The 18,522-nt window shown below is 38.3% G+C and overlaps 1 protein-coding gene across 1 annotated transcript; it reads right to left on the reverse strand.

The window, feature by feature from the left end:
* Positions 1-15,293: 15,293 nt before the first annotated feature.
* LOC119085125 lies at positions 15,294-17,231 on the reverse strand. The gene is made up of 2 exons (XM_037195392.1): positions 16,963-17,231; positions 15,294-16,882 (listed from the first exon to the last, which is right to left on the reverse strand). The coding sequence occupies exons 1-2, from the start codon at positions 17,095-17,097 to the stop codon at positions 15,464-15,466; spliced, it is 1,554 nt and encodes a 517-aa protein (XP_037051287.1). The 5' UTR covers positions 17,098-17,231; the 3' UTR covers positions 15,294-15,463.
* Between the last annotated feature and the right edge of the window lie 1,291 nt (positions 17,232-18,522).

The raw sequence follows: 18,522 nt of genomic DNA on the forward strand, positions 1-18,522 counted from the left end.
CACCCCAAATTTTTAGCCTACATTTGTGCGCAAAAATATTGGTTTCTCTGAACCGAAATCTTTTTTTGAAATAGTAAAACCATTAAAGCATGCAAAAATGTGTTACTTTCAAGGGAAAAATTGGCTTGTGGTAGTTAACTTAACCCATTTGAAGATGCTTTGCAAAACACATAAATTTACACATTTGCAAAGGTTTCTCCAGGTGGAATAAGTTATCTTGACCTTGACCTTGACCTTGCACATTTCGAATAGGACCCTGTGGTCTTTCCGGAAGAGCTTGAACGTTGAATCACTCACAGTGGAATGACCCACTTGGATCCCCCTTTTTGCCCTCCTTGTTCAATACTTTGTTACTCTGTGTGTACATCGTATCGATGTATTGAACAGCGCCGGACCGCCATCCGAAATGTGTTAAACTTAAGACTAACAACAATCACCGTCGCCGGACTAAGTGACTGGACTAGCTACTTTTGCATATATCATTCATAGGCTTGCAATACAGTCCGACACAATATAATGCCGCAAGGAAAATTTACCTGTTACCTGCTTTGTCATCCCACTGCATTCATTAAATTACCTGTATTCGTCCAGTTACCTGAGTCCGTTTATAAAGCCGACTGTTCTAGCCAACGACGGGCCTACGGGTACGGTAATAACAACGTTCGTAGACCCGAAGATTGGCAGCAGGGAGATGAACCGCTCGCCGGAGCCTTTGCTCGAGATGATTCTTACGTAGGGTCGAGGGGTCAGTTTTCATACAATATACATGTTAGAAAGATCATTCCTCCTTCCACAAAACATCCGTCAGCATCTCGCTTCGATGCCATGGGCGAACGTATACCATACCGTAGCAATCTCAGCGTTTAGCATTGTGCAGTTCACTCATTTTGCATCGCATTGTCACGGCGCCAAAGACCGACTCAACCGGCTATTCACGCAGCACTCACGCTCACACTTCACATTATTCACACACGGTACAGTTCCAGCTAACTTTAAATCGTACTCACATCCCTCGGAAACAATTTTCACCCCAAATAAACCGAGAAATTCACAAAAATTGCGGAGCGAAAAGAAAAACACGACCGTCCATTTTCACCGCACACTTTTCAATCTCTGCTCCAGGTGGAATAAGTTATCATCCACAAACCAATTTTTCTCAGACAGTGGACTATGAAGCGGTGTCTTATTTTTAGTAACTCATCTCTGGTTATTTCAAACTTGTTAGATGTCCGAACTTTAGCCGAAAAAATTGCCAAAAAGGTAAGAAATGTCTAGTGTCTAGAACCAAGAAGCAGTAGGAACGTCAAGACACGACATTATTTCGGATGATTTACTCATTAAACAGTCAGAAAATAGTACATTACTATACCAGTGAAGTAATTTGATATCTCGTAACCAGATGAGTAATAGTATCCGAGTGCTTCAGCCCGAGGTACTTTTACTCATCGTGATACGAGATATCAAATTATTTCACGTGTAAAGTATAACGTTTTACTTTACGAGCGAGGGAAAAGGTTTTCACTAGTGAGGGAATAGCCACATTACTAGTACAGTAATAGTAGATTACAGCAGAGCCTATGTAAATGAGTAATACATGTGTGCGATGTTTGTGGCGTGTGAGCCGAAGGCGAACCGCCTAATTTCGCACACATGTATTACTCATTCACATAGGCTCTTCTGTACTGTTCTTTAATGTGTAGGCATCCTGTGCGTTGTATTTGGCAGTTTCCACGCTCAGTGAGAATTCACAATTTGTACTAACACACAGGGACTGTCGTACTAGTGTTAAAAATATACATTTACCGGTATTTTACAGAAATTTGTAGCGGATTTTTGGTTGCTAGTAGAAGATAATTCAACATAATTGAATCCTGGCTTTTTTTACGTTACGATTTGGCAACGGGCTGAGGATACATACACAAAGCTCAGGACGATCACAAATACTATAATGCCTGCCTATGAAATCTAATCTAAGAGCTGAAATGCCTAAGAAATCAAAGTCTAGATCTCAAATGCTCAAAATAAAATTCTGATTGCTGAAATACCTACAATCTCAAAGCTCAGATCAAAATCAATTTAAAGCAAACCATTCGTCCAATACAATATGACACAATATAATGCCATAAGGAAAATAATCAAATTAAGGAAAACATTCGATCAACACAACATAATGCCATAAGGAACAATACGAATTCAGGCTTCTTTTACGTTACGATTTGGTAACGGGCTGCAAATACACACATGAAGCTCGGACGAGGACAACTAAGACCTGTAATACCTACAAAGCAATCTAAAAATTAAGGAAGTAATTGTAAATCAACGAACAGAGCTTCGCTCTTCCCTTTCCCATGGTTCGCGTGAAGCGAATCAAAGAAGAACAAATCTGTTTCGACCTCCGGATCCAGTGGCGGTCAGTGGTTAGCGTGGTCTAACCATCATCAGTCGCTTCCACTGGTCCGTTACACGAGACAGCAGTAAACCATTCGGTTGAACAAGTAATAGAATCGTTTACATAGAGGAAATGCCATCTTCTGATGGAAACAATGAATCATAATGGGATGCTGCTCTGAAAACCCTAACGCAGCAGAAACATAAGAAAATCAAGAAAAATCACATACGAACGCATACAACAAACTCAATGAAATTGAAATTTCAAGCAGACTCACACTCAACCAGTCAGCAAACTCTGCGCCTCAAAACGTCGCTTTGTCTGAACACTTAAACTCAAACATGAAAATTTTGTCACGGGGAAACACTCAGTATCACTTAAACGTTAAAACTCAAAACCAGCGATCGACAGGAAAACAAAAACAGCGAACAAAACATCCAATGACTTGAATTTCCACATTCAAAGGCAACTCAGATCCAAAAATTAAATTTCCTTCTCCAGAGATAGTTCACACCACCAAACCGAGCAAGAAATCCCTTTCACTCACATTGAACCAAAAACTCGCATATATCGAGCCGAGCCGTAGCGAAAACATTTTCTTGATTTTATAGAATTGAAATTCCTGTGCAGATCAAACGTTGCGTCCTTATACAGGACGTTTGGAATCACTAAATTAACTACAGAGACTTCGGATATGTATGAACAGCCGAAACACAGATAATCATCATTAGTAGAAGATAATTCAACATAATTGAATCCTGGCTTTTTTTACGTTACGATTTGGCAACGGGCTGAGGATACATACACAAAGCTCAGGACGATCACAAATACTATAATGCCTGCCTATGAAATCTAATCTAAGAGCTGAAATGCCTAAGAAATCAAAGTCTAGATCTCAAATGCTCAAAATAAAATTCTGATTGCTGAAATACCTACAATCTCAAAGCTCAGATCAAAATCAATTTAAAGCAAACCATTCGTCCAATACAATATGACACAATATAATGCCATAAGGAAAATAATCAAATTAAGGAAAACATTCGATCAACACAACATAATGCCATAAGGAACAATACGAATTCAGGCTTCTTTTACGTTACGATTTGGTAACGGGCTGCAAATACACACATGAAGCTCGGACGAGGACAACTAAGACCTGTAATACCTACAAAGCAATCTAAAAATTAAGGAAGTAATTGTAAATCAACGAACAGAGCTTCGCTCTTCCCTTTCCCATGGTTCGCGTGAAGCGAATCAAAGAAGAACAAATCTGTTTCGACCTCCGGATCCAGTGGCGGTCAGTGGTTAGCGTGGTCTAACCATCATCAGTCGCTTCCACTGGTCCGTTACACGAGACAGCAGTAAACCATTCGGTTGAACAAGTAATAGAATCGTTTACATAGAGGAAATGCCATCTTCTGATGGAAACAATGAATCATAATGGGATGCTGCTCTGAAAACCCTAACGCAGCAGAAACATAAGAAAATCAAGAAAAATCACATACGAACGCATACAACAAACTCAATGAAATTGAAATTTCAAGCAGACTCACACTCAACCAGTCAGCAAACTCTGCGCCTCAAAACGTCGCTTTGTCTGAACACTTAAACTCAAACATGAAAATTTTGTCACGGGGAAACACTCAGTATCACTTAAACGTTAAAACTCAAAACCAGCGATCGACAGGAAAACAAAAACAGCGAACAAAACATCCAATGACTTGAATTTCCACATTCAAAGGCAACTCAGATCCAAAAATTAAATTTCCTTCTCCAGAGATAGTTCACACCACCAAACCGAGCAAGAAATCCCTTTCACTCACATTGAACCAAAAACTCGCATATATCGAGCCGAGCCGTAGCGAAAACATTTTCTTGATTTTATAGAATTGAAATTCCTGTGCAGATCAAACGTTGCGTCCTTATACAGGACGTTTGGAATCACTAAATTAACTACAGAGACTTCGGATATGTATGAACAGCCGAAACACAGATAATCATCATTAGTAGAAGATAATTCAACATAATTGAATCCTGGCTTTTTTTACGTTACGATTTGGCAACGGGCTGAGGATACATACACAAAGCTCAGGACGATCACAAATACTATAATGCCTGCCTATGAAATCTAATCTAAGAGCTGAAATGCCTAAGAAATCAAAGTCTAGATCTCAAATGCTCAAAATAAAATTCTGATTGCTGAAATACCTACAATCTCAAAGCTCAGATCAAAATCAATTTAAAGCAAACCATTCGTCCAATACAATATGACACAATATAATGCCATAAGGAAAATAATCAAATTAAGGAAAACATTCGATCAACACAACATAATGCCATAAGGAACAATACGAATTCAGGCTTCTTTTACGTTACGATTTGGTAACGGGCTGCAAATACACACATGAAGCTCGGACGAGGACAACTAAGACCTGTAATACCTACAAAGCAATCTAAAAATTAAGGAAGTAATTGTAAATCAACGAACAGAGCTTCGCTCTTCCCTTTCCCATGGTTCGCGTGAAGCGAATCAAAGAAGAACAAATCTGTTTCGACCTCCGGATCCAGTGGCGGTCAGTGGTTAGCGTGGTCTAACCATCATCAGTCGCTTCCACTGGTCCGTTACACGAGACAGCAGTAAACCATTCGGTTGAACAAGTAATAGAATCGTTTACATAGAGGAAATGCCATCTTCTGATGGAAACAATGAATCATAATGGGATGCTGCTCTGAAAACCCTAACGCAGCAGAAACATAAGAAAATCAAGAAAAATCACATACGAACGCATACAACAAACTCAATGAAATTGAAATTTCAAGCAGACTCACACTCAACCAGTCAGCAAACTCTGCGCCTCAAAACGTCGCTTTGTCTGAACACTTAAACTCAAACATGAAAATTTTGTCACGGGGAAACACTCAGTATCACTTGTAGGTATTGAGATTGTAGGTATTTCAGCAATCAGAATTTTATTTTGAGCATTTGAGATCTAGACTTTGATTTCTTAGGCATTTCAGCTCTTAGATTAGATTTCATAGGCAGGCATTATAGTATTTGTGATCGTCCTGAGCTTTGTGTATGTATCCTCAGCCCGTTGCCAAATCGTAACGTAAAAAAAGCCAGGATTCAATTATGTTGAATTATCTTCTACTAAGCCTGAATTCGTATTGTTCCTTATGGCATTATGTTGTGTTGATCGAATGTTTTCCTTAATTTGATTATTTTCCTTATGGCATTATATTGTGTCATATTGTATTGGACGAATGGTTTGCTTTAAATTGATTTTGATCTGAGCTTTGAGATTGTAGGTATTTCAGCAATCAGAATTTTATTTTGAGCATTTGAGATCTAGACTTTGATTTCTTAGGCATTTCAGCTCTTAGATTAGATTTCATAGGCAGGCATTATAGTATTTGTGATCGTCCTGAGCTTTGTGTATGTATCCTCAGCCCGTTGCCAAATCGTAACGTAAAAAAAAGCCAGGATTCAATTATGTTGAATTATCTTCTACTAATGATGATTATCTGTGTTTCGGCTGTTCATACATATCCGAAGTCTCTGTAGTTAATTTAGTGATTCCAAACGTCCTGTATAAGGACGCAACGTTTGATCTGCACAGGAATTTCAATTCTATAAAATCAAGAAAATGTTTTCGCTACGGCTCGGCTCGATATATGCGAGTTTTTGGTTCAATGTGAGTGAAAGGGATTTCTTGCTCGGTTTGGTGGTGTGAACTATCTCTGGAGAAGGAAATTTAATTTTTGGATCTGAGTTGCCTTTGAATGTGGAAATTCAAGTCATTGGATGTTTTGTTCGCTGTTTTTGTTTTCCTGTCGATCGCTGGTTTTGAGTTTTAACGTTTAAGTGATACTGAGTGTTTCCCCGTGACAAAATTTTCATGTTTGAGTTTAAGTGTTCAGACAAAGCGACGTTTTGAGGCGCAGAGTTTGCTGACTGGTTGAGTGTGAGTCTGCTTGAAATTTCAATTTCATTGAGTTTGTTGTATGCGTTCGTATGTGATTTTTCTTGATTTTCTTATGTTTCTGCTGCGTTAGGGTTTTCAGAGCAGCATCCCATTATGATTCATTGTTTCCATCAGAAGATGGCATTTCCTCTATGTAAACGATTCTATTACTTGTTCAACCGAATGGTTTACTGCTGTCTCGTGTAACGGACCAGTGGAAGCGACTGATGATGGTTAGACCACGCTAACCACTGACCGCCACTGGATCCGGAGGTCGAAACAGATTTGTTCTTCTTTGATTCGCTTCACGCGAACCATGGGAAAGGGAAGAGCGAAGCTCTGTTCGTTGATTTACAATTACTTCCTTAATTTTTAGATTGCTTTGTAGGTATTACAGGTCTTAGTTGTCCTCGTCCGAGCTTCATGTGTGTATTTGCAGCCCGTTACCAAATCGTAACGTAAAAGAAGCCTGAATTCGTATTGTTCCTTATGGCATTATGTTGTGTTGATCGAATGTTTTCCTTAATTTGATTATTTTCCTTATGGCATTATATTGTGTCATATTGTATTGGACGAATGGTTTGCTTTAAATTGATTTTGATCTGAGCTTTGAGATTGTAGGTATTTCAGCAATCAGAATTTTATTTTGAGCATTTGAGATCTAGACTTTGATTTCTTAGGCATTTCAGCTCTTAGATTAGATTTCATAGGCAGGCATTATAGTATTTGTGATCGTCCTGAGCTTTGTGTATGTATCCTCAGCCCGTTGCCAAATCGTAACGTAAAAAAAGCCAGGATTCAATTATGTTGAATTATCTTCTACTAATGATGATTATCTGTGTTTCGGCTGTTCATACATATCCGAAGTCTCTGTAGTTAATTTAGTGATTCCAAACGTCCTGTATAAGGACGCAACGTTTGATCTGCACAGGAATTTCAATTCTATAAAATCAAGAAAATGTTTTCGCTACGGCTCGGCTCGATATATGCGAGTTTTTGGTTCAATGTGAGTGAAAGGGATTTCTTGCTCGGTTTGGTGGTGTGAACTATCTCTGGAGAAGGAAATTTAATTTTTGGATCTGAGTTGCCTTTGAATGTGGAAATTCAAGTCATTGGATGTTTTGTTCGCTGTTTTTGTTTTCCTGTCGATCGCTGGTTTTGAGTTTTAACGTTTAAGTGATACTGAGTGTTTCCCCGTGACAAAATTTTCATGTTTGAGTTTAAGTGTTCAGACAAAGCGACGTTTTGAGGCGCAGAGTTTGCTGACTGGTTGAGTGTGAGTCTGCTTGAAATTTCAATTTCATTGAGTTTGTTGTATGCGTTCGTATGTGATTTTTCTTGATTTTCTTATGTTTCTGCTGCGTTAGGGTTTTCAGAGCAGCATCCCATTATGATTCATTGTTTCCATCAGAAGATGGCATTTCCTCTATGTAAACGATTCTATTACTTGTTCAACCGAATGGTTTACTGCTGTCTCGTGTAACGGACCAGTGGAAGCGACTGATGATGGTTAGACCACGCTAACCACTGACCGCCACTGGATCCGGAGGTCGAAACAGATTTGTTCTTCTTTGATTCGCTTCACGCGAACCATGGGAAAGGGAAGAGCGAAGCTCTGTTCGTTGATTTACAATTACTTCCTTAATTTTTAGATTGCTTTGTAGGTATTACAGGTCTTAGTTGTCCTCGTCCGAGCTTCATGTGTGTATTTGCAGCCCGTTACCAAATCGTAACGTAAAAGAAGCCTGAATTCGTATTGTTCCTTATGGCATTATGTTGTGTTGATCGAATGTTTTCCTTAATTTGATTATTTTCCTTATGGCATTATATTGTGTCATATTGTATTGGACGAATGGTTTGCTTTAAATTGATTTTGATCTGAGCTTTGAGATTGTAGGTATTTCAGCAATCAGAATTTTATTTTGAGCATTTGAGATCTAGACTTTGATTTCTTAGGCATTTCAGCTCTTAGATTAGATTTCATAGGCAGGCATTATAGTATTTGTGATCGTCCTGAGCTTTGTGTATGTATCCTCAGCCCGTTGCCAAATCGTAACGTAAAAAAAGCCAGGATTCAATTATGTTGAATTATCTTCTACTAATGATGATTATCTGTGTTTCGGCTGTTCATACATATCCGAAGTCTCTGTAGTTAATTTAGTGATTCCAAACGTCCTGTATAAGGACGCAACGTTTGATCTGCACAGGAATTTCAATTCTATAAAATCAAGAAAATGTTTTCGCTACGGCTCGGCTCGATATATGCGAGTTTTTGGTTCAATGTGAGTGAAAGGGATTTCTTGCTCGGTTTGGTGGTGTGAACTATCTCTGGAGAAGGAAATTTAATTTTTGGATCTGAGTTGCCTTTGAATGTGGAAATTCAAGTCATTGGATGTTTTGTTCGCTGTTTTTGTTTTCCTGTCGATCGCTGGTTTTGAGTTTTAACGTTTAAGTGATACTGAGTGTTTCCCCGTGACAAAATTTTCATGTTTGAGTTTAAGTGTTCAGACAAAGCGACGTTTTGAGGCGCAGAGTTTGCTGACTGGTTGAGTGTGAGTCTGCTTGAAATTTCAATTTCATTGAGTTTGTTGTATGCGTTCGTATGTGATTTTTCTTGATTTTCTTATGTTTCTGCTGCGTTAGGGTTTTCAGAGCAGCATCCCATTATGATTCATTGTTTCCATCAGAAGATGGCATTTCCTCTATGTAAACGATTCTATTACTTGTTCAACCGAATGGTTTACTGCTGTCTCGTGTAACGGACCAGTGGAAGCGACTGATGATGGTTAGACCACGCTAACCACTGACCGCCACTGGATCCGGAGGTCGAAACAGATTTGTTCTTCTTTGATTCGCTTCACGCGAACCATGGGAAAGGGAAGAGCGAAGCTCTGTTCGTTGATTTACAATTACTTCCTTAATTTTTAGATTGCTTTGTAGGTATTACAGGTCTTAGTTGTCCTCGTCCGAGCTTCATGTGTGTATTTGCAGCCCGTTACCAAATCGTAACGTAAAAGAAGCCTGAATTCGTATTGTTCCTTATGGCATTATGTTGTGTTGATCGAATGTTTTCCTTAATTTGATTATTTTCCTTATGGCATTATATTGTGTCATATTGTATTGGACGAATGGTTTGCTTTAAATTGATTTTGATCTGAGCTTTGAGATTGTAGGTATTTCAGCAATCAGAATTTTATTTTGAGCATTTGAGATCTAGACTTTGATTTCTTAGGCATTTCAGCTCTTAGATTAGATTTCATAGGCAGGCATTATAGTATTTGTGATCGTCCTGAGCTTTGTGTATGTATCCTCAGCCCGTTGCCAAATCGTAACGTAAAAAAAGCCAGGATTCAATTATGTTGAATTATCTTCTACTAATGATGATTATCTGTGTTTCGGCTGTTCATACATATCCGAAGTCTCTGTAGTTAATTTAGTGATTCCAAACGTCCTGTATAAGGACGCAACGTTTGATCTGCACAGGAATTTCAATTCTATAAAATCAAGAAAATGTTTTCGCTACGGCTCGGCTCGATATATGCGAGTTTTTGGTTCAATGTGAGTGAAAGGGATTTCTTGCTCGGTTTGGTGGTGTGAACTATCTCTGGAGAAGGAAATTTAATTTTTGGATCTGAGTTGCCTTTGAATGTGGAAATTCAAGTCATTGGATGTTTTGTTCGCTGTTTTTGTTTTCCTGTCGATCGCTGGTTTTGAGTTTTAACGTTTAAGTGATACTGAGTGTTTCCCCGTGACAAAATTTTCATGTTTGAGTTTAAGTGTTCAGACAAAGCGACGTTTTGAGGCGCAGAGTTTGCTGACTGGTTGAGTGTGAGTCTGCTTGAAATTTCAATTTCATTGAGTTTGTTGTATGCGTTCGTATGTGATTTTTCTTGATTTTCTTATGTTTCTGCTGCGTTAGGGTTTTCAGAGCAGCATCCCATTATGATTCATTGTTTCCATCAGAAGATGGCATTTCCTCTATGTAAACGATTCTATTACTTGTTCAACCGAATGGTTTACTGCTGTCTCGTGTAACGGACCAGTGGAAGCGACTGATGATGGTTAGACCACGCTAACCACTGACCGCCACTGGATCCGGAGGTCGAAACAGATTTGTTCTTCTTTGATTCGCTTCACGCGAACCATGGGAAAGGGAAGAGCGAAGCTCTGTTCGTTGATTTACAATTACTTCCTTAATTTTTAGATTGCTTTGTAGGTATTACAGGTCTTAGTTGTCCTCGTCCGAGCTTCATGTGTGTATTTGCAGCCCGTTACCAAATCGTAACGTAAAAGAAGCCTGAATTCGTATTGTTCCTTATGGCATTATGTTGTGTTGATCGAATGTTTTCCTTAATTTGATTATTTTCCTTATGGCATTATATTGTGTCATATTGTATTGGACGAATGGTTTGCTTTAAATTGATTTTGATCTGAGCTTTGAGATTGTAGGTATTTCAGCAATCAGAATTTTATTTTGAGCATTTGAGATCTAGACTTTGATTTCTTAGGCATTTCAGCTCTTAGATTAGATTTCATAGGCAGGCATTATAGTATTTGTGATCGTCCTGAGCTTTGTGTATGTATCCTCAGCCCGTTGCCAAATCGTAACGTAAAAAAAGCCAGGATTCAATTATGTTGAATTATCTTCTACTAATGATGATTATCTGTGTTTCGGCTGTTCATACATATCCGAAGTCTCTGTAGTTAATTTAGTGATTCCAAACGTCCTGTATAAGGACGCAACGTTTGATCTGCACAGGAATTTCAATTCTATAAAATCAAGAAAATGTTTTCGCTACGGCTCGGCTCGATATATGCGAGTTTTTGGTTCAATGTGAGTGAAAGGGATTTCTTGCTCGGTTTGGTGGTGTGAACTATCTCTGGAGAAGGAAATTTAATTTTTGGATCTGAGTTGCCTTTGAATGTGGAAATTCAAGTCATTGGATGTTTTGTTCGCTGTTTTTGTTTTCCTGTCGATCGCTGGTTTTGAGTTTTAACGTTTAAGTGATACTGAGTGTTTCCCCGTGACAAAATTTTCATGTTTGAGTTTAAGTGTTCAGACAAAGCGACGTTTTGAGGCGCAGAGTTTGCTGACTGGTTGAGTGTGAGTCTGCTTGAAATTTCAATTTCATTGAGTTTGTTGTATGCGTTCGTATGTGATTTTTCTTGATTTTCTTATGTTTCTGCTGCGTTAGGGTTTTCAGAGCAGCATCCCATTATGATTCATTGTTTCCATCAGAAGATGGCATTTCCTCTATGTAAACGATTCTATTACTTGTTCAACCGAATGGTTTACTGCTGTCTCGTGTAACGGACCAGTGGAAGCGACTGATGATGGTTAGACCACGCTAACCACTGACCGCCACTGGATCCGGAGGTCGAAACAGATTTGTTCTTCTTTGATTCGCTTCACGCGAACCATGGGAAAGGGAAGAGCGAAGCTCTGTTCGTTGATTTACAATTACTTCCTTAATTTTTAGATTGCTTTGTAGGTATTACAGGTCTTAGTTGTCCTCGTCCGAGCTTCATGTGTGTATTTGCAGCCCGTTACCAAATCGTAACGTAAAAGAAGCCTGAATTCGTATTGTTCCTTATGGCATTATGTTGTGTTGATCGAATGTTTTCCTTAATTTGATTATTTTCCTTATGGCATTATATTGTGTCATATTGTATTGGACGAATGGTTTGCTTTAAATTGATTTTGATCTGAGCTTTGAGATTGTAGGTATTTCAGCAATCAGAATTTTATTTTGAGCATTTGAGATCTAGACTTTGATTTCTTAGGCATTTCAGCTCTTAGATTAGATTTCATAGGCAGGCATTATAGTATTTGTGATCGTCCTGAGCTTTGTGTATGTATCCTCAGCCCGTTGCCAAATCGTAACGTAAAAAAAGCCAGGATTCAATTATGTTGAATTATCTTCTACTAACGGTATACCGGTATTTGGCGTCATTAATCTTTTGTTTTCAATGTAAAATAGCGCGCAAAGCTCTATTTGTATACCAATTTAATGCACTTTAGTAGCGGTTTGTTCGAAAAATGTTTGCCTATCGGTATGATGTTTTGGATTTTTTTACTAAGGAAACGTTCGGAACGGTGATATTTTTAATTATTTTATATTAATTTTTCAATCAAATTTAACTAAATCTGTGATTAAAATGAAGTTTTGCCCTTCTTCTTATTTTTAAATTAAGTAATGGTTCAAATTTAATTATGAAACTATAAGAAAACACCTTTGCCGTCGATGACTGCATACAATTTTTCTCACTTTAGAAACGTTCGGAACGACGATTGATTTTGTTGTACTTGGCAGATTTTGCATAAAAATTTAGATTTTTTTGTCTTAATATGAAGATTCATCCTCATTTATCATTAAGAAACAGTTTTCAAATCATTTCCAATGTTTGCAATATCTTTATTTTGTATTGAAAAAACACCATGCACGAAAATGTTACAAAAGAACATGCCATTTACATTGTCTAAGATGAAAACTACGAAACAATTTTGCATAAAACAGCATTTCGGAACCTTTCCACTTCTAACCATTTTGAACTAAAATTTTATTTTCATTTAGTAGGCATCGGTTGTGCACGCCATTTCGGCTATATTTAATTGACTTCTTTGTTGTTGTCATTCTCAGTTTCAGTGCAAAATTTTTGATTTTGTTGTTTTAAACTATAATTCAGTGTGATTTTAGTGTTTTCTTAATGTTATCGATGGCAGGTGTACCAAAAAATAGTTCTGCCTGTGTAGATTCTAATTTATGTCGTGGTTTGTGTGTATTATTTAATGTGTAGGCATCCTGTACGTTGTATTTACATTGTCTGCGATGAGAATGTAAATGAAACTTACATGTTAGGTTTTTCGATGATTTACATGCTATGCGCGATCATTTACATGCACTGGTCGGAAATTTTTCGATGATTTTGTTTATGTTTTCACTTCACACAAACCACGACATAAATTAGAATCTACACAGGCAGAACTATTTTTTGGTACACCTGCCATCGATAACATTAAGAAAACACTAAAATCACCACTAAATTTATAGTTTAAAACAACAAAATCAAAAATTTTGCACTGAAACTGAGAATGACAACAACAAAGAAGTCAATTAAATATAGCCGAAATGGCGTGCACAACCGATGCCTACTAAATGAAAATAAAATTTTAGTTCAAAATGGTTAGAAGTGGAAAGGTTCCGAAATGCTGTTTTATGCAAAATTGTTTCGTAGTTTTCATCTTAGACAATGTAAATACAACGCACAGGATGCCTACACATTAAAGAACAGTACAGAAGAGCCTATGTGAATGAGTAATACATGTGTGCGAAATTAGGCGGTTCGCCTTCGGCTCACACGCCACAAACATCGCACACATGTATTACTCATTTACATAGGCTCTGCTGTAATCTACTATTATCAGGGAACGGGATCAATAGTTATGACACACGAAACGAAAAAGCTTTCGTAAAAGGAAATTGTAATTTTTGAATGGAAACTCGTCAAAAACATCCCAAAAATTGATCTTTCCATAATCCTTTAACAGAAATGAATGAGAGGGGGATACAATAGTGATGAAATGTCAGCGCAAGAAACTCTAGAACTAGTATCCCAAATTAAAGCTATACGTACCCTTTATTGACCTTAAACTTATACCGTATTGGGACATACATACGATTCCCAGGCAATATCTCAGGATCCTGAACGAAATCTCAGGCAGAAATCAGAAGTGCGTGAGCTTGAATGTAGCATTCGGATGACACCTTTTATGAAAAATGGATTGGGACAATGGTTGGGGGAATTCTCATACCTACTCCATTCCGACTCCACCAATAAAAAGTTCTTCCATGAAGTATCGGTAATGAGTCACACTTTCCAGAATAGAAGACATTTTTTCAAAAAAATGTTTTAGTTTCGTAGACGCTCAACTTTCATGGTTTTCATATAAATGGGTTTTCCGGTTGAAATTTTCCGTTTTCGGAAAAAAAAACTTTTCACGGCAAAGTTGGAACAAAGGAAATTTTTAAAGAGCTTAAAAGGCGTACGGATCATCACCCATTCGAACCGACCGCGCGAGCAGAATGTACAAATCAACGCTCACACTTTCAAGGTGGTGAACGAATTCGTGTACCTGGGATCTCAGCTAAATACCGACAACAGTATCATGGACGAAATCAAACGGCGAATAACTTTAGGAAACAGAAGCTATTATAGTCTGTTGAACATCCTCAGGTCCAAGTCAGTTAGCAGATTTTCTAAGTGCACATTGTACAGATCGGTAATAAGACTGGTTGTAACATACGGCTCGGAGTCGTGGTGCATGACACAAAGAGAAGAACAGACGCTACTCACGTTTGAAAGGAAAGTCCTGCGTACAATATTCGGACCGATTCTGGATCCGAATCAAAACAGATGGCGCAGACGATTCAACTTTGAGCTAAAACAGCTTTATGGAGAGCCAGACATAGTCAGGATCATCAAACTGAATAGACTTCAGTGGCTCGGTCATGTGGAACGGATGGAGGAAAATCGTATTTCGAAGAAAATATTGAAAACCAAACCTGAAGGGAAGAGGAATGCAGGTCGACCAAAGGCCAGATGGTTCGATGCAGTCCTCTCAAATCTTCAAACAATCGGTGTCACTCGTTGGGAATCGTTAGCCGCGAATAGGTCCGGTTGGAGAAGCATGTTGGAGAAGGCCAAGACCCTTAATGGGTTGTAGTGCCGGTAAAGTAAGTAAGTAAAAGGCGACATAAGGACCTGGACAATAATGGACATTTTGTTAAAAATTTAGGCCTAGAAGTGTATAGTAATGTTGAAAGCACAGTTAGAGATAGAACTAGTCTTTTTTGAAAATTGTTCGGTCCCAGTGGACGAAATTTTACCAGCTTTGCATAGAGCCAAATTGAAACTAAATTCAAAGATGATATCGATGTAGTTAAACGGTTTTTTCTTTAATGCTGGAAATATTTTCGGTATAAATCAAGCGCACAATTACAATTTTCTTACAATTAACAAAAATACTAAACAAACGAACAATGATTGACGTGATTGATTTTCGTTAAAAAATTTAAAAATTTCATCTGAGGAAAATCGAACATTTTTGCTATTGAAAATGTTTCGATTGAAACTTCAGTGGCTCATTATGTGAACACTTATATTGTATGGTTAGATACGGGTCCATATCGATGGAATTGAGATCGACAACAGCACCATCTTCATCAGCATCCAGGTACAAGTTCAATTTCCTTGGGGGTAGACATTTACGATCTGATACGAGCTGTACGATGAACGATTCAGTACGAAAATTAGGCGATCTATGCAAGTGGAACGATCCAAGATTTTTGGATTGCCAAATGAAATTCAAAACGGTCGATTCGTTTATTCCAGTGAAACCTACCAAGTCTACGCGTTTGAGATGTGGAAGCTTTGCAGCCAGATGCATTACCAATCGATCGATTTCATCCGGTTCCATCGGCAATGCAGTTGGTGTCAAGTACAGCTTTAATTCCATGAGGCTGCCAACTCCTTGCAAAATTTCAAACATTCCACACAGTAAATTGGCAAACGTGCCGCGAACTAGGTCAAATTTCAATTTTAATTTTATCAATTTGAGATTCGTCAAATGTCTAAAATCGTCCAATGTCACTTGGAACAGTATCAAACTCAATTTTTCAACGTTCGGCAATCGAAGAGCTAAAGTTTGAAAATATATCGCGTCCGTTAGCGAAGTTTTGAATTTTCTGATTTGCAGATTTTTGACCGGAAAAGTCGGCAGGCCCGGTCTGTCTGTCGTTGTCGCAAAATTGTAAACATGGTGTGTAGTTAAGGCCTTCAATTTCGGACATATAGTGATGACATCTGGACAAAAATGTCCGTTTAACGAACATAAATCCAATCTTTCCAAGCTACCAGCAAATGCCAATATTAAAGCGTCAAATTCGACCTTCCAAGCCATAGCTGCAAATTTCATCGTACGCATGCGCGTATTGTGTTCACAATACTTCAGCATTGTTTGTAAGTAACTCAAAACATCTGTGTCTCTCATGCATGTGACATCGATATCCATAACTTGGAAATACGATCCCATTAGACGAAAAATGTTTCGTACCATGGCGAGTGGCATTGGTGTACCGGTGCTGGTGCCTCCGTCCAGCTTAAACTCGCGGTTAGGAAACGTATATGTGTATGCGAGCAATCTGTAGAGTTGTGTGCACGTCTCTGATAAATGGACGAGAGTTTCATTGTCCAAGTAATTAAACAGTCCATAGAAACAGTCATCATTTAGCAGCAGTAATGGCGATCCTCCATCAATCACGGCATCGTGTTCATCTTCACTTTGGGGCTCAGTTACAGTTGATGGTTGATGCCAAGGGTAAGCTACGTCGACACCGTAGTCTTTTTCTCTGTGATAAGCCAAGCATGCATCGAGATCGTATGAAAATGTGACATAACCCTCTTTTCCGCTTTTCAACACTTCGGTCGATTCTATTTGCCCATACTTCTCGAAACGACTTTGTAAATACTGAGGGAAAAGAGAAAACGAGAACTTGTATCCAGTGAGGGCTTCTGACATATTTGTAGAAATCAAGAAAATAAACTTACATTGCCAGCAGGAAGCTGAGGTTCCACACAAACATACAATTTTCGGGCAATGACATAACGTCCGTTCAAATATTTCCCAACATATTCAATTTCGTCGATGAATTTGCTATTGATACCGTCTGTTAAAAATGGCATTTCACGATTTTACGGAATTAAAATATTATTCAAGTTGTAAGCTGGTCATAAAAATGCTGCTGTACCCGCCAAACGTTCAATGCTCAAGTCCTCAGGTCGATTTAGAATGATGACGAAAAAAATGCTGTCATTTTGCGATGTTTTTCTGTCTGTAATTCTGTTGGGTTGTTGTGCGTACTTCACTTCGCGATGACAGCATAATGCATATATGGCGCAACATTAAAACACGTTCTAGAGACCAACTGATTCAATGAATGTACAAACCAGGTAGACATGGCCGGAAGACATGGCGATTTCATGAGAGGTGAGTTTGTTTATATGAAATTGCTATGTCCTCCGCTCCATACAAAGTTTGACATTCGACCAAACCTTGTGTTGACCAATGAAAGTATAAACCAGGTATGGTCTGTTCATACAAACCGGAGGACTCAGCGATTTCATATAAACAAATTCAACTCCCACTACCATGAGAGGTGAGTTTCTTTATATGAAAACGCTATGTCCTCTGCTCCATACAAAGTTTGACATTCGACCATACCTTGTGTTGACATTCATTGGTATTGACGTTCATTGATCTGATCAACGCACTTCAAGCAAAAGTGGTACTCTAAATAGGGTACTGGAACTTGACAGTGCTCCATACAAAATTTTACACTGTAAAAAGTGTGGGGATAAAATTTCATACAAAATAGTACTATATTTGACAGCTGTCATTAATAGCACTTTTGCTTGAAGTGCGTTGAACTGATTCAATCCAGAAGTCCAAACGATACGTACCAGGCAGGACATTAAACGAGGAGGAATGACTAATGAGGTCTTATATAGCAAAAAAACATGTTGAAAACAAATGAAGTAAAAGATTTCTGAAACAAGTCTTTGAAAATCTTCGATCAAATGAGGTAATAGTTTGAATAGTAAAACTTCTAAATTAACAGCTTGCCATTAATATGCGACAGGTTAGTAGAGATCTCTGCAACGAGTAAAACTGAAAAATGGGTTTTGAGGGTAGATTGTAGCTCGAGTCAATGGCAATTAAATTCTTTAAAAATTCATAGCTCTAGGGAAGCTACACTGATAAAAAAGATTTTGGCGGTGTACTTCGGATATGTATGATATACTTCTGTTATGCATAGTATGCGTCGGGTATGTATGGCAAACCTGTCGTATGTAAGTTTACGTACGATATGTGTGCCATACATCTCACGCGTGTAGTCGACGTAGGACATGTGTAAAATTTTGGTATGTGTAACTTCATCGCAAAATTACCTCATACGCCCAACACGTTTGAGAAAAGCACACGTTTAGGATGTTTGTATACGCATGGTAAGTATGATGTCAAAAGATCGTACTTGTTGTGCGTTAACATTCGTACACTGTGCATTTTATATTAATAGCAACTTTGTCAAGTCCTTTACGTACATGAGA

The sequence above is a fragment of the Bradysia coprophila genome, unplaced genomic scaffold, assembly GCF_014529535.1.
Source record: "Bradysia coprophila strain Holo2 unplaced genomic scaffold, BU_Bcop_v1 contig_94, whole genome shotgun sequence".
NCBI classification, from domain to species: Eukaryota; Metazoa; Arthropoda; class Insecta; order Diptera; family Sciaridae; genus Bradysia; species Bradysia coprophila.

Bases quoted from the DNA above. Each gene is read 5' to 3' on its own strand.
- LOC119085125 (XM_037195392.1), bottom strand. From the start codon at position 17,097: ATGCCATTTTTAACAGACGGTATCAATAGCAAATTCATCGACGAAATT. The intron at 16,883-16,962 runs GTAAGTTTATTT...CTTTTCCCTCAG, and splicing joins CTCAGCTTCCTGCTGGCAAT to TATTTACAAAGTCGTTTCGA.